The following is a 17,524-nucleotide window of genomic DNA, read 5'->3' as shown; positions in this document are numbered from 1 at the left end:
ACGAAACTACGGGTAGACGGCTAGCAGACAAATAAAAATGGCGGAAGATGGCGATATTGATATTGAAGGAGATTTTGATTTTAAATTGGAGTGAGTTTTGAAAAGGAAAATCCCAAATACATGGCTGAATATAAGTCTTAAGTCATTAATCCAATCAAAGTTTTATTATGTTTGCTTGTCGTTCCCAAAGCACGAAGAAAACGTAATATATCGTTAGTTTATTGAGATAATGTTGACATAAATAATCATCATATTTATCAGCTGTTCATAACAAAACAAATGACAAGTTGATTTAAGTTTTAAAACACATTTTTTGTGCTGTTCGATATTATCAGTTGTATAAATCGATATATACACTTTTACTTACAGCTTAGTTGCATTGATAACTAGGCTATATTAAAACAAAGACCTCAATGCATATCAAGTACATGTAAGCTTAAGTGTTGCAGCGACTGTGTCACATGAGTCACAATGATTATGAATGAAGCCTTTGTACTAGCCATGCCTAGACAGAAATAACTCATATATATATATTGTTAGTACTGTACTTTCCAGCATATTTAGCTTCTGTTCAGGGCTTTCATAAGTTGGAAGTTTATTTGTGATTCTTCAAAATTTTGTTAAGTCTTGACTTAATTGGGTTTTGAGGACAGGTATATATATTTGACAAAGTTTGATTCTCCAAAATTCAGAGAAAAGTCTATATGACAGCTGAAATTGCCACCATCAACTTTAAAGAGTCAACTAAATGTGTGTAGCAGAACTGGTCTTGGTCAATTGTTGGCGACCAGGTAGATGAAATGGTAGAGCATCCGTCTAGAGTTTGGAGGGTCCGAAGTTCGATCCCCGGTCTGGCCATGCATTTTTCCATTTTCTTTTACAGAATTGTCTGTGACCAACCCTTGTTTCAAGCATTTGGTGTACAATTGGCAAGGGAATACCTAAACTTGTAATTATTAGTTGTGTCTTTAGGGTCAAAGACTTAATAGAAAAAGGAGGGAGGAATGTTATTATGTAGCGGTACTGGACTGAGTCTAATGTTGGTGACCAGGTAGCTCAATTGGTACAGCGTCTGTCTAGAGTTTGGAGGGTCCCGGGTTCAAACACAAGTCTGGGCGTGCATTTTTCTATCTCCTGTTTCATGTGCAAGGATTATGATAGAATTTAGAATAAAGAATGGGAAAATGTTGGAAAAATGGTTTAAGAAAGGCCAACTTTTTGTAATATTGAGTTATACTTATATATGTAATAGAATTTCATAATACACAAACATAGTGATTATTTATATTTTACCATGTCTAAATATGTATGGGATATGCATTTTTTTTCACTTCTGTGCATATAATATATATAATGCAACTTAGATCATTCATCTATTTAAGGATGGCATTTGTTTTTGTTCATCAGAGCCGTTTACCCGTTTGGAAAAAAACCTATATAAAATGTTATATGACATGCTAGATTACACCTGCCTTAGTTCATTCATTGACTGGTGGCATGGGTTGGTATAATTATATAAAAAAACAGATTTTAGGTAAAAACATTGACGCAGGTTTAAATGCAAGTTGTATTGGATAGAGCCGATTGAGATGAAAGCTTTGTTTTTAGATACGAACCAAACCACATCTTGATAATGTAATTTGGTACCTTCATCTTTATTCTTTAATTAGGTTTACTCCTCTCTTTATACATGAAAACATCACAATATCTAACGCTTTTCATCTCTTATAACAATTATAGTTACATGATCTCTACATGACAACAAAAATAAATCCACATATTTATACAACATTCTGCTTGATATTTGAGTATGTGGCGACATACTATTATGATATATATATATTATAGAATTTTGGATCCAATTTTTGTTTTGGTGCTTTTATTAATTTCTTTGATATTCAGTAATTGGTCTCGTCATATACAATGCCATTGTGGGTAAACAACTATTTCAGACTTATAACCACATACATCAATACTCTGTCAATGGGCATGTGTGTAATTATAATTTTCCTATTGTATCATTTGTAGACAGAGGAAGAACAATACTCTTTAACGAAAAGACTAGAGGATAATATTAAAGCAAGAACTATTTAATATTATGGCGTAACATATATATAGACACTAAAGAAACATCACATTTTATTTGAAGGGTTGCCAACATCTACGACACTAATGAACTGCCATCAAAGAGTGCTAACCTCCTGCCAGAGTACACAAATCCCGCTTGGATGCTTGAACAGGTGAAACGATGATACAGGAACTTAAACGTCTGAAGTGTGAAAGCTGCATGCAATTAATAAATTGACTACCAAGATTTATGTGTACTCTTTGTATAGAAAAGTGGTATGAATTGGGGATATTTTACTACTGTCATGTTCATATTATGACTGAAAAATCATCTGTGTTGGAAATACGTGATAACAGTTACAGGGCTCGCGCTGTCGGTCGCCAAAGTAGCCATTGACTACTTTTATTTTTTATTGGCGACTAAAAATACAATGTGGCTATTAAATTCGCTACTAAGGTTTTAAAAATGGGGAAAATCTGTAGGTTTGTCGTCCCAGAAAACGATCTGATTGCGAAAAACATAATCAGGGCCGTCGAAGATCAGCGCACGCTGTACGACTGCGAGTTAATTAATGCTTTTGTTTAAGTTGTGAAATCAGTTATCAAGCTTCAGTTGGCAACAGGTGTTGAGAAAACAAAGTTATGTTGGCTGTGAATCAGATCATGACATCACAATAAAAGATGCTGATGAATAGCATTGTTATGTGACGTCATCAGTTAGTTCATTGACCAGATAACAATGAAAGCACATCCAGGGTTTTCACCCTCTTGCTTTTACAATGCTGCAGGGCTAAGGGAAGTTGTGGAAAATGTATTTATGAGATCATTAGATATTCAGTTTAATAAGATAAGCTTGAATAAATTATTATATCCAGCACATGTGTATGTTTAGCATACAGTGACATGAAGAGCATATCTGTGTGTAGCTAAGGCAAGATTTGTCCAACTTATTTCATACAGATCTACACCTCATAGCTATTCTAAAATGTATGTTTGCTTTTAAATCTACGTATAACTACCTAATGTTAAATGTTTTTACATGGTAACAACATTTCTGAATTTATATTTAGGGATGGACAATGGACAGCTGTATTGATGAGAAGTCCAAGGCCACCATTGAGAAAATGCTACAGGAGGAGCAGTATCCTTTTACACCCTGTCAAACATCTATGGACTGGTCCAGACAGTGCTAATATATGCTCAAATCTCCATTTTTTTTAAAAAGTTATTTGAGTGAAAAAGACAGGAACCTTTTGTCATATAATTATTTACCTTACTAACGAAGTATAGTTATTCTGGTAATGTCATATCTAATGCCAAAACTTGAATTACCTTTAGGTATTACTGTATACCAGGAATTTTTTGCTACAGTTTGATTTTTCGCATTTTGATGGTCTAAAATTTTCCGGTATACAGTATTGAGGCATTTAGTCTACATGCCAATTAATTATTATTACACCTGTATATCATAATACTTAAATAAGTACAATACCTAAGACATATATACCTCACATGTTTAATCAAAAGACTTCTATTGGGCATGTTATTTACAGAAATTTACATTATGTATATACCTTGACCATGTGAGATATTACTTGAATGGGAAGGTTGGTACCCGCCAAAGACTAGATAAGATTGCCGGCAGTTCCAAGTCGAAACCCATGTCTCACAAACAGCCATGGAGTGAAGAGGAGAAACAAGTGTTCCAGTCGGGACTGGTAAATACTGTTCTCTGTCTGGGGAGGGTATTCTGTCTGGGGAGGGTATTCTGTCTGGGAAGGCATTCGGTCTGGCGAGGGTATTCTGTCTGGGGAGGGCATTCTGTCTGGGGTGGGCATTCTGTTTGGGGTGGGCATTCTGTCTGGGGAGGGCATTCTGTCTGAGGGGGGTTTTCTGTCTTGGGTGGGCATTCTGTTTGGGGTGGGCATTCTGTCTGGGGAGGGCATTCTGTCTTGGGTGGGCATTCTGTTTGGGGTGGGCATTCTGTCTGGGGAGGGCATTCTGTCTGAGGGGGGTTTTCTGTCTTGGGTGGGCATTCTGTTTGGGGTGGGCATTCTGTCTGGGGAGGGCATTCTGTCTGGTGAGGGCATTCTGTCTGGGGAGGGCATTCTGTCTGAGGAGGGCATTCTGTCTTGGGTGGGCATTCTGTTTGGGGTGGGCATTCTGTCTGGGGAGGGCATTCTGTCTGGGGTGGGTATTCTGTCTGGGGAGGGTTTTCTGTCTGGGGAGGGTATTCTGTCTGGGAAGGTATTCGGTCTGGCGAGGGTATTCTGTCTGGAGAGGGCATTCTGTCTGGGGAGGGCATTCTGTCTGGGGAGGGCATTCTGTCTGAGGAGGGCATTCTGTCTTGGGTGGGCATTCTGTTTGGGGTGGGCATTCTGTCTGGGGAGGGCATTCTGTCTGAGGAGGGCATTCTGTCTTGGGTGGGCATTCTGTCTGGTGTTGGCATTCTGTCTGGGGAGGGCATTCTGTCTTGGGTGGGTATTCTGTCTGGGGGGGGTGTTCTGTCCGGGGTGGGTATTCGGTCTGGCGAGGGTATTCTGTCTGGAGGGGGCATTCTGTCTGGGGAGGGCATTCTGTCTTGGTTGGGTATTCTGTCTGGGGTGGGTATTCTGTCTGGGGTGGGGGTTCTGTCCGGGGTGGGTATTCGGTCTGGCGAGGGTATTCTGTCTGGGGAGGGCATTCTGTCTGAGGAGGGCATTCTGTCTTGGGTGGGCATTCTGTTTGGGGTGGGCATTCTGTCTGGGGAGGGCATTCTGTCTTGGGGGGGTATTCTGTCTGGGGTGGGTATTCTGTCTGGGGTGGGTATTCTGTCTGGGGTGGGGGTTCTGTCCGGGGTGGGTATTCGGTCTGGCGAGGGTATTCTGTCTGGTGAGGGCATTCTGTCTGGGGAGGGCATTCTGTCTGGGGAGGGCATTCTGTCTTGGGTGGGTATTCTGTCTGGGGGGGGTGTTCTGTCTGGGGTGGGTGTTCTGTCCGGGGTGGGTATTCGGTCCGGCGAGGGTATTCTGTCTGGTGAGGGAATTCTGTCTGGGGAGGGCATTCTGTCTGGGGAGGGCATTCTGTCTTGGGTGGGTATTCTGTCTGGGGTGGGTGTTCTGTCCGGGGTGGGTATTCTGTCCGGGGAGGGTATTCAGTCTGGGGTAGGTATTCTGTCTGGGGAGGATATTTTAATGAATCTAAGAAAAATAATTTGATAATCCGGATGCTTTGTTTCTCTTATAAAGTTTTTGAACAACTAATGTTGCAGATGTTACAAAAATTCACTATAATGGTAGTTCATTGTGAGTTTTCTGGATTATCTGAACTCATTCATTCATTAAAAAAAAACAAAAAAAAACACACTTTAACATGAAAATGGCAACAAACACTTTTATGTAAAATAATATAATAACCATTCAAAATTTAAAATTATAATCATGCATTAAGTTTTAAATATCACTTGTACTATACTCAAATTCAAAACGAATTTTCAATTTTGATTTAAAAAGTACATTTTTCCTTGACAAACATTGACAATACAACAGAAGTAAAACTCCAATGAATTATCTAGATTATCTATTAAAATAATAATGACACAAATTGTTTGATTTCAGGAGATCTTCGGAAGAAGTTGGTCCAAGATTGCACAGCTTATACCATCACGTACAACACTGCAGGTTAAAAACTATGCCCAACAGTATTTCAAACAGCAGGTATGTATATGACATGAACAATTACATTACCGTACACCTTTTATTTAGTGTGAATTTCAATGGATAGTCGGGTAGCATAGTGGATAGCGCACTTGCCTTTCACCAGGGTTTCCTCCCACATAAAGACCCTCCGCACAAAACATCTGGGCGAACAAGAGTGATGAATATATGTTGAAATAACTTGCTGCATAATTTTTGTAAAGTAAATAAAGTTTATATGTAGTGTGAATACTGTAAACTTATGAATAGATCTGATGTATCCTGGAGTATTGAAATATGTGTGCTATTGTTTACAGTGTTTACAGTGACTTGTCATCACATTTTTTGATATAAGAAAGATTGTGATCCATGTCTGTAAGGAGCTAGGTTCGGTGAAGTTCATCTGATCATGACCTCAGTTGACCGATTCCTGAATGTTATTAACTAGCATGGCCATAGGAGTATTACATACAAAGAGGAGATGACTACATCATTAACCGACACACCCACGTTCATGTGGTCATTGTTATCTTTTCTATTTAACATTTTTTTTTTTGTAACTGTGTGAAAGGCATCGAGACTTAACATGTTGAAAAGAAAAATGAAGTACATTACTTTTTTCAACGATGACATTTATGGAAATAAAGTTGTTATTGAACTGAAAAGCAACTCCAAAATAAACAAGTGTTCAAGATATTCAACTAAGTTTGCAAATAACTATCTGGCATCTGTAATCCTTATATCTGTTTTTTGATAATGATGTGATATCTGTTGAAATGTATATACTTTCACAACCTTTGCACATTTTTGTAATTTGTAACATGCTGTATGACCATTGATCGCATGCAAATACTCCCTTTCTCTGGTTTGACATAAAAGTCTGCTCCTTGCAAAATCTGATTACATCTGGTGTGAGCTCTGTGTGTTTAATGAGATGATTATGTCTGTTCAGGCCAAGCGATCCCCCGGTGTAGTGGAGACTTCTACACAGAGCCAGTTGGATCCCACCCTACTTCACAACTCAGCACTGGCTCATGTATTGGTGTCAGTGACAACCGGTCAGCCGACAGTAACTACGGCCACTGCTATACGTCCTCAGGTGACCTTGTCAAGGTCACACATGGTGCCCCACCCCAGACCAACGTGTACAGCCCCTTCCCCCAGCGTTGTATCAAACCCATCTTTACCAGTGTGTCCTCCTTGTCCGGTGCCACCCATTCCAAACACTGCCACTTCCTCTTCACAAGGTCTGGCCTTCAAACCTATAGACCGAGGTACATCATCAACATCAACGATGAAAATCATTACACAGACAAGTCCTCGTCTTGTTTTACCCAAGAGACCTGCATCAGCTCCTAAACTGAGTCAGCCAGTCACCATAATAACGACTAACTTAGAGTCAATCAGTGGGGCAGAGACTCCAAAACAGTTTGTTTATAATGGAGAAATCCAGCTCCTGGAGGTAACAAAGCCAGCAAACCAGCTTCAGTTGAGCCCCACCCTGGAGAACAAACTGGCTAGCTCCACAGGGATCATTGAAAACCTGGACGGGTTCTGTGCTGTTGCTGATATTATACCAGGGTCGTCGTCTATGGAAGACACGAGTCAGGATGACGAGGAGATAGATATTGATATAGAAAATGATGACGAGAATGATGAAAATCCCATTCTGAAAAGTAGGTCAGCATCACCTAATTCTGTATATGAACGACTACTTAAAGCTGCCAATATAAGAAACAAAGATTCTAGTCAAAAGGAGGCTGAGGTGAAGGTCAAGTCAAGCTATAAGTCGGAGAGTGTGGCATTGAGTGAAAATAAACCACCAGTGAAATCTCCAGTAAAATGTGAAGTTGTTGAGGAGAGTTGTGAAATTTCTGAGATGCCTGTCGTCAGCTCCGATGTAACAGTGCTAGAGAGTGGACAGACTGGTCAGTTGGAAGTTAAACCCCTGGACGCAGTGGAGAATACATCCGTGACCTCAGAAGTCATCTCAGAGTCGTCCGAGGATTGGTCAACAGAAAGTAACTATGGGGATGAGAAAAAAATTTGTAAGTGTAGTTTGTAAATAATTTAGGATAATTGAAAACATTTTTTATTAGATATTTTATCACATAAATCAATTTCTTTCTTTATTAGATATTGAATTGTGCATGTAGTTTCTTCATACAAGATTAATTAAAGCAAGAAATAGCATCAGAACAAGAAGTAAATGGTGTATATGTGAAACATTTGTTTACAGTAATTATCTTTTATGATTGATTAAGTTTCATGCTAATTTGTGTTGGGTATAGCTGCAGGGATATCATCTGTTGAGAAAAAATGCATGAAAAACCCGGTAAAAACCAAACAATTCTTTTTGTGATTAGAAGATTAAAATATTTTGTGTCATAAGAACGGAACACAAAGGGAATGCTTTGTGTTCTGCTTATTGTCGCTATCCACTAATTCCTTTTCTGAATATATTTTACAGCCAACAGCATTATTCTATCTAATGGAGAAGTTGTCGAGTTCTCTATCCCAACAGAGGAACATGTGGTAGATTATAAAAGCATTACAGATGTGGAGAGAAAAATTCATATTGAGTTCTTTGACGGTCGGCCCTCCAAGACACCAGAAAGATATATGAAGATCAGAAATTACATCCTGGAATCATGGTAAATTTTTAGGTCACCTGAGACAAAGTCTCAAGTGACCTATTGCGATCGCCTTTTGTCCATCGTCGTCCGTCGTTCGTCGTCCGTCGTCCGTCGTGCGTCCGTAAACAATTTACATTTTCCACTTCTCCAAAACCACTGAACCAATTTCAATGAAATTTTGCAGGAACCTTCCATGGACAAAGGTCAACAAAAAAAGTTGCCGGTTTAGTCCTAAGCCCCCAGGGGCCTGAGGGGCGGGGCCAAAAAGGGTCAAATTGACTAAAATTTCAAAAATCTTCTTCTCAAGACCCAGATATGGTAGAATCAAATACTCTTCATAGATGGAAGGGTCTTAAGGTGCTTTACAAAAATTGTGAATTTCTTGACCCTGGGGTCTCACGTTTTCCCCTGGGGAGGGGGTAAACTTTACTATAGTTTATATAGGGAAATCACATTTTGGACCAACATTTGTTTAATTTCCATTGGAAGTAATTCAATTTAGGTTAGCTTTATCAGTATTAGGTAGCAGTTTGATAGTATGCACATATCAGCCCTGACTGACCCCCCGGGGCTGATGGGTGGGGCCAAAAAGGGTCAAATTGACTAAAATCTCAAAATTTTTCTTCTCAAGACCAAGATATGGTGGAATCAAACACTGTCCATAGATTGAAAGGTCTTAGTCTTAAGGTTTATGACCCTGGGGTCTCATGTTTAGACCCTAGGGAAGGAAGGGTGGGGAGGGGGGGGGGGGCAAAATTTATTATGGTTTATAATGGCAAATGATATTTTGAATATTACATTTTGAGCCAGCCCTACCCCCAAGGGCTGTAGGGTGGGGCCCAAAGGAGTCAGTGTGCTAAAATTTCTTCAGTTTCCTTGTTTAGAATCAGTGGTGCTAGTTTCAAATACTTTTTAGTCCTAAATCTGTATGCTAGATATTGAATAAGGTGATTTTATTGTTTTTTTGTCATTTTGAATAATAATTCTGTTCATGTTAAAAACAAAATCAACTCTCTGTATAAATATATCAGGTGACCATTAAGGCCCATGGGCCTCTTGTTAATTCATGTATGACACAATATCCTGTTTGAATTGAGAAATTCATTTTTGAATGGAGTGGAAATCATGTCAAGAGATGAAAGGAATAAGGCATATGTCCTAGTATGTGTTTACCTGTACAACAAATACATTTATTTTAAAAGTATATACCGATAATATGTCCTTGATGAACAGAATTATTGCAATAAAATGCAGAAATGTAATGTCCTTATTACATATTTTTGTAGATTTACAGTGTGCTTATCATGTATCATGTGAAAAAAATATATTAACATAATTTCTGAACATAATTAAATGTTGACAGGAGGAAATGCCGCCCCAATTACCTGAACAAGACGTCTGTGCGGCCTGGCCTCAGGAACTGTGGTGACGTCAACTGTATAGGCAGGATACACTCTTACTTGGAGTGTACAGGGGCAATTAATTTTGGCTGTGGTGAGATTCTTTACAAAGATTTTATTCATATGATCAGTCATTTAAGGGTATATGTGACCTGACACATATCCCTGGTTTGTCTTTGAGTTATATGCCTTATAACTGTACTGTATTTAACATTAAATTAACTTTTAATGTGTCATAGTAATAACCATTCATAGATATATTTAAATGATTTTTTAGTGTGAAATACTCCTTTTTTTATAAGATGTCATGACAATAAATAGTATACAGCCTTAATTTAAAAGTTCTAACTTTAATTTAGTTTACAAGAGTGAAGGTGGTCAATATCAATATTTATAGTAATAAAACATTTTTATATATTATTTCTAGGAAAATTATTCCATTGTATCAGAATGGAAAATGTTAAAATTGTTAATTGTCACTGTCAGGAAAACAAAATTTTCATTCTTCAGAATGTATGGAATGAGAAATAATTTAATGAGTAAATCTTATAAATTTTATGCATTTAGTGAAAGTATTTCAGACAGTTTTATCTTTATTAAAAGAAAAAATGTCAACTATGTTTTAACTAATTTTCAGGTCCGTATTATTTTGTAAACTTTAACTATGCTAAACTTTAACTGACCAATCTGTTTCAGACCAGGCATGTTACAACCATCCAACAAAGATTGTTGTTGCAGGGCCAAGGGAGAGGTTTAGCCGAGAGGCTGTAATACAGGTCAATCTGTCAAAGTTGGAGGCAATGGTAAAATTCTAAACTGTACCACAATAACCGTATTATATAGCTATTATCTCATTCTCAAGCATATATGATGAAAGGTTAACTTTATACAGTTTCATCTAAAATTAACATGCCACTGGCTTTGGTGGATTTGATAATTTGGTAAAATAAGGAAAAGGGAAAGATTTTTGGGTGGGAAAGCTTTTAGAGGGTGTTGTGGCCTAGGCTGTCAAATTTTAACATATTTTTGGCAGGTCTGCTTTAAATTGATTCCAGGAAACTTGTGTTTACTGATGTTAATAGCTGTTCACAAAAATATATTTGGTGGAGAGTGGTGTCAGTTCCACAATTTAATGATACTCCAAGTTTGTATGATACTCCAAGTTTGTATGATACTCCAAGGTTGTATGATACTTCATGTTTGTATGATACTCCAAGTTTGTATGATACTCCAAGTTTGTATGATACTCTAAGTTTGTATGATACTTCAAGTTTGTATGATATTCCATGTTTGTATGATACTCCAAGTTTGTATGATACTCCATGTTTGTATGATACTCTAAGTTTGTATGATACTTCAAGTTTGTATGATATTCCATGTTTGTATGATACTCCAAGTTTGTATGATACTCCAAGTTTGTATGATACTCCATGTTTTTATGATACTCCAAGTTTGTATGATACTCCAAGTTTGTATGATACTCCAAGTTTGTATGATTCTCCATGTTTGCTCAGCTACTTTTAGATTCCCAACTACTGTTTGATGTTATTATAACAACATGGAACTGTAATGTACATTGAATTCAAATTTTGAGTTATCTTCCTTTGAATAGACAGAATACCATGCCAGACATAAATGTAATATGATGTGTGTTACAACAGAGGCCCCGAAAGCGGAGGATTCGAGATGCCTGTGGCCACTGGGTGGACGAGAAGGAATTGCAGGGCAAAACTATTGAGGTACACTTTAATATTGGCTTAGCAGCTTTTTATATTGTTTCCATAAGAAATATTTTCATACAGATGTAGTAATAGGTTTCTTGGACTGTCTGTAAGTCACACTGTTTCAAGCTATAATCCAAGCTTAAAATTTGATGCAAAAATCTCTCAATTTTGAGTAATTCCAACAAATAATTTTGCTATGTTAAAATCTAGTCAACTAGGATCTATTGGATTTCCTGTAGCTCGCCCAGTTACTAACAAAACACAACAATGGATTTGTTACTTCTCAACTTCCATGAGACAGATTTTGAAAAAAAGTTACACCAGTGGTTTTCATTTTGCCCTGAATAAGGATTGTTTTAAGGATAAACATTGCTGAAACAAAAAGAAATGTACCTTTCAGAAAATCAGTATTTTGTATGTTTGTAGCACAAAGAAGGATGTGATGAAGGCTATCCTAAACCAAAAGCCTATCGGTTTGCCAAGGGTGGATATGATCCCTTCCAATTAATACCCTGTGTTCCATTCTCAGAGGACTTACAGGTATTGTCCTTATGTTGCTGTACAGGTAATGTAATTCTCTGTTGATACACAAACATAAGTTCTCTCGTTCTGATATTACTGAACTTTTAGGTGCTAACCATCCTAAAAACTGTCCATAGGAAAAGAAATTGCCATGTTGAAATATGGTTTTACACACCCAGTCCGTCCGTCAACTTTTTCTTTTGAACGACTTCTTCTGAAGAACTGTAGGACCTAGGGTCATGATATTTGGTCAGTAGGTTCCTGGGATGGAGTGCTATAAAGTTTCCTCATTACAATGACCTTGACATACTTTCAAGGTCACAGCGGTCAAATATGTAAAAACATTCAAACAACAATATCCTAAGAACCATTTGAACTAGAGTTATGATACTTGGGTATTTTATGTAAACCAGCAGTGTATATATTTTTTCCATTACAGTTATGAGGTCAAAGTTCAACTTAAGTGCTAGTTTGGGGTCAAATGTCAACTTTGACTAAAAGCTTTAACAGTCTCCTTCTCAAGTTCCATTAGGCCCAGGGTCATGATATTTAGCCAGTAGGCACCTGGGATGGAGTGCTATAGAGTTTCCTCATTAAAATTACCTTGACCTACTTTCAAGGTCACATGGGTCAAATATGTTAAAAACTTCAAACAACAATATCCTAAGAACCATTTGGACTAGTCATGATACTTAGGTTTGCTATGTAGACCAGCTGTGTGAATTGTTTTCTTCATTACAGTAATGAGGTCAAAGGTCAACTTTAAGTGCAAATCGGGATTTAAAGGTCAATATGGGTTAAAAGCTTTAAAATTAAAATTTTAAGTTTCATACAACAATATCTTCAGAACCGTTTAAGAGATGTTAAAATGTCTTGTGTTTAAGTTACCTATATGTCAGTTGCATGTAACAAAAGAAACAGGTGAGCGATACAGGCCCTCTGGGCCTCTTGTTACTGTATGTGCTGAATGCTACCTTGGAATTCAGATGTTCTGTTATAAAGAGTTGTATGTTTATGCACAAACTATCAATAGTGTATCTTACTATCACGTTTCATTTTGATTGTTTGTTATACTCTCGGTGAATTCAACCCCCTTGCTATAATATATTGCAGTGCATCAATGGCTTGGTGTGTTGTTAAAATGTTAGTGGTCAGTTTGGAATAATGCTTTTACATAAATTTCTATTTTATATATATAAGAACATGTCTTTTGGATTATTTGTTTTAGCCTCCTTTTTCTGTGGAAGTTTACAACTTAGCAATGATCACCATGGATATGCATGCCCACGTATCTAAGACTGAGGTAATCGGCATGCTGGGAGGACAGTATATGGAGGAACAGGGTAAACTGGTGATCACCATGGCAGTGCCATGTAACAGTATTAGTACTGGAATGCAGTGTGAGATGGATCCAGGTCAGTTCACAATCGATATCAGGCTCAAATATTAAAAACTTGGTTTTAGCAGGTTTAATGAAATTTTCAAATTTAAAAGATGAATTTATATTATTTTTTTCTAGTATGCCTTTCAATTTACAGTTATGTTTTTGTTTTAAATTTAATTCTATATGCAGATTATACTGACTTTTCTAGCTTTTTCTAATTACTACATGAAAAGTATGGTACAGTGTAAAAACAAATTCCATATTTTTGTTCTGGACTTGTTTCAAACCTTAAAAATATCATATAAATGTAGCATATTTTAAATAGATTAAAATTCTTTCAATTGTGAAATGACCTTAAATATATTTGCTTTCGATTTTCTATTACCCTGAATGCCATTGGTTACAGTATCACAGACTCTGGCCAGTGAGGCGATTTGCCAGAACTACTCTGTTGTGGGATGGTATCATTCTCATCCAACTTTTGCACCAAACCCGTCCATTAGAGATATAGAAACTCAACTTAAGTTCCAGGTAAGGTGGTGGAAATAGCAACTCCAATCACTTATATTTAACATGACATTGTTATTTTGCAAGGGTAATCATTTGTGAATTCAAATATCTTATGAATATCCAAAACATTGGGTAAGTCATTGAAAACACATTGAGAAAATAATGTGATATACTGTACAGAAGTTTCTCAAATTATATAACTTAATATATAAGTACATGTATTATATAAACAGTGTTGATTATTTCTGACTTCAAATCGTACTTCTTGAGAAACACCGTGGACGCAAAGTTGTATTTCCTGAGAAAGATTGTTAGATACTTTATTTTACCATTGGCATAAATGTCTTCACGTATTTCCTGAAAATCAGGGACCATTTCTGGCCTTAGTCATATTTCCGGAGAAACATTGTGGAATATTTCTATTTACAAACCTTTCCCGAGATACACTGTTCACTATTTCTATATTACCCCTTAGTCATATGTAATGAGAATCATTGAACACTATTCATAACTTAAGTTGCGTTCCTGAAGAAACATTGTGGGCCATTGAGATTTAGATGTGAGAATGCTTTTTGTCCCCCAGGAATGGTTTTCTAAAGGTGGTTCCAAATTTGTTGGTGTGATTGTGAGCCCCTACAACAGACAGAACCCCAGTCTGTACTCCGAGTTCCAGTGTTTAACTATTGGTCAGGAGCGCAGTGAGACAGACCAGTACAGTAAGTTTGGTTGTCGTACATAAATAATGTCTTACTGTAATGATATAGCTTCCAACAGTGAATGATCAGTTGATTTTGTCAGGAGTGCCAACAGTACAAAATCAGGTAAAATGCATGGTACAGTAATTGGTTGGACATTCTACTAGTGGTCAGCAGTTACTCATCCTAAAGAAAGGTGGAAGAGAAAGGTGGAATGGTTATAAACAGTAATTAAAACTTTTCCCCCTTGTAATTGTCTTGCTTCTTTCACCAGTTTCTTGATATTTACTAGAGAAATATGATATTGCAGGTGGAAACTCCCCTCTGATGTACATTATACATGTGTGTGTATATTTAATTTTGCAGACATCCCCAACAACTTTAGTTATGACGTGATAGTGCACCCGGTGCCCGCTATTGACCTAAAAGCAGAGGCTAGTGATTTGGCTGAGCGGTATGCTAGCTATACCAACAGGGTGGAGCTCCTAGGGGACTACAGGGTGGTTACACAAATCAGGTGTCTAGATAAGGTACAGTATTATAAAATATCATACCTGGCTTATCTTTATCAATGATAAAAAAAAGATATAAAGATTCTACTTTTGAACATGATGCTTAATCTTATTGGCAACTATTCCACCATTGCCATTATAATTATGTATTTTGTCACGAAACTGAAAAAAGTATATTACACAATATTTTCTAAGAACTACATTTCTAGTTGTAGCAAGCATCTAGCATTATAGCACATGAAATTATTTATGAAAACAAAGTAAATTACTTTTAGATGATTGTATTCCTATTGCAAACATCAGAACCATATCACATGTATGTGATTAATCATTCCTCGTAAGGCTAGCTTTAATCAAAATTAAAACCTCAATGTTGAAGTATGATTTCAATAAAAAGGTGGTGCAGATTACAGTGCATTGATCTGCAGACCTCTTGTTACAGATGCTACTGTCTATAAGTGAGTACATGGATAATAGCCAGGACGAAGTGGAGGACCTGACATCTGTTGTCCGAGACGTTTTTACCGAGGCGTTTTCATCCAACCACCCCGAGTCTGTAGAACCTGATGTTGTGTGTGAGGACTCGGACTATTTCTGTACAGAGGCAGATATGATGAGCTCTTCTAGTGATAGTGAAGGACAGTCACAAGACAAGGACCAATCGGAGTCAAGTTCTCAAAGTAGTGGTAGCCAATCAAAAAATGTATTACAAGAAACTGATGGTGCTGGTTTAACACAGGAACTAGAACTTTCTAATTCCACAGGTCCTCATCTTATTGGTGTCAGTTGATGAACACTTTTTATTAGAAAATCATTAATGCATGTGTTTTTGATATTTTGGGTATTTATTGATCTTTCCAAATAAGTTGTCAGGACACTAAATGAGCAAACTGACCAAAGGCTTTCACACGGAAGAAAGAGCTTTTCAGAAACAAGTTGTTATTTCCACTTGTGGGTTTGTTGTAATGACATGAGTATTGAAATTGTTGATGTTGTGGTATCATACACTTTCTTGATCCCTGTGCTTTTATCCATACATAATTTACATACAGATATGTATGCCAAAGTTCCTTCAAATGTGGTTGTATTAGTGTTTTGTTTTGTTTTGGTGTCACCTGTGAGGTAAAGGTGACATAATAATAGGTATCACCATATCTTGGATTTTGTGAAAAGTTACATGGTTTCCATGTGATAATCCAGGAAGGGATGATTTAATATTCTTCACAATTTCTACACATGTCTACAGTATCAATTACTTGCTCAAGTACAATTTGACCAGAATCTGAAAATCAACAAGGCCACCAACAGCCATCATAGATTTAGTTAAAAGTCACAAGGTTTCTTTGCAATAGCTCATGAATGAATGATTTGACATTTATGAAACTTATGTATTACTCACTCAAGTTTGATTTGGATCTATTTCGAGTTGGGTCCAAAGTTCAATCTGACAGCCAGTGGCCATCTTGAATTTTGTACAGATTTGATTTCAGATTATGTCTTTTGAAGAAATTCTATTGGATTTTAATGAAACTAGCCTGGTGAACATACTTTACTCACGTTCTTCAATCAAGTTTTATGCTCAGCCAAGTTTATCAATATTTCACGAGGCTACTGCAATCTGGTCGATATTGCATCAGCAAATATAACACATTTCATTCCTTCATCATTGGATAGTTGTAGTTAGCCATCATTCCACAGAAGCTGGGGCAGGCAACACGTCCACAGTAATAGAACACTTGTTTTATCAGGGTGAAATGTGTCAACGATATGGAATACAGCAAAATATTAAGAATGATTATATTTAAGGGTTGTAATACTCACCAGAGTATAGTTACTTCTGGTTTAAGTTATTATTGTTGAAGTTGTTTTTAAAATCATCTATGCTACCCGAGAAGCAGACATAGATTTGGAAATTTTGAAAAAGGGGCCCATTCTAGTGAAGGAAGGTTAAACCTTTGTTGGGTACCATTTTGCTAAATGAATTTCCAAGCACAGGTTTGTATGACAGAATTGTTTAATAGGCATTTCAACAATTGTTTTTGACTATATGAAATATTTATTAATTGCTATTTTCCAGTTACCTGGTAAAAAATCTAAATAAAATACATGATTCTGTATTGATGTGCTGTATTATTTGTAGAGACTTGGTATCACAAAGATTATAGTGGGGTAATGTCAGTTGCAGACATGTTTTGGTGGTCGATATTTTTCCACAGATGAAAATTTTGATTCATTTCTGTCGCACATCGCATTGAAATGATGTCACATTACAATGTTAGCCAATATGGTACGGACCTTATTTTTTTTAAATCAACTGAATTTGGTTCTCTTATCGCATTTTGTAGTCAGAATTTAGTTTCCTAATTGAAGATTACCAAGTGCAGCCACACGAGATAGAGT

At 37.0% G+C, this 17,524-nt stretch overlaps 1 protein-coding gene across 1 annotated transcript; it reads left to right on the top strand.

Moving 5' to 3' along the window:
* The first annotated feature begins 24 nt into the window (after positions 1–24).
* On the top strand, positions 25–17,231 carry LOC110466631 (histone H2A deubiquitinase MYSM1-like). Its single transcript, XM_021523264.1, has 16 exons — positions 25–90; positions 2,150–2,240; positions 3,138–3,208; positions 3,656–3,785; positions 5,664–5,762; positions 6,694–7,789; positions 8,212–8,395; positions 9,741–9,871; positions 10,474–10,580; positions 11,439–11,516; positions 11,928–12,041; positions 13,252–13,438; positions 13,814–13,938; positions 14,501–14,633; positions 14,979–15,142; positions 15,567–17,231. Exons 1-16 carry the CDS (start codon positions 38–40, stop codon positions 15,912–15,914), a joined length of 3,111 nt encoding a protein of 1,036 aa, XP_021378939.1. The 5' UTR covers positions 25–37; the 3' UTR covers positions 15,915–17,231.
* Positions 17,232–17,524: the final 293 nt, after the last annotated feature.

Source organism: Mizuhopecten yessoensis, unplaced genomic scaffold (assembly GCF_002113885.1).
Source record: "Mizuhopecten yessoensis strain PY_sf001 unplaced genomic scaffold, ASM211388v2 scaffold11139, whole genome shotgun sequence".
Lineage (NCBI taxonomy): Eukaryota > Metazoa > Mollusca > Bivalvia > Pectinida > Pectinidae > Mizuhopecten > Mizuhopecten yessoensis.
The sequence above is the reverse complement of the archived record's forward strand: the minus strand, read 5'-3'. Positions and strand labels throughout refer to the sequence as shown.

Bases quoted from the DNA above. Each gene is read 5' to 3' on its own strand.
- LOC110466631 (XM_021523264.1), top strand. From the start codon at position 38: ATGGCGGAAGATGGCGATATTGATATTGAAGGAGATTTTGATTTTAAA. The intron at 2,241-3,137 runs GTGAAACGATGA...ATTTATATTTAG, and splicing joins CCGCTTGGATGCTTGAACAG to GGATGGACAATGGACAGCTG. The intron at 13,939-14,500 runs GTAAGGTGGTGG...TTTGTCCCCCAG, and splicing joins AAACTCAACTTAAGTTCCAG to GAATGGTTTTCTAAAGGTGG.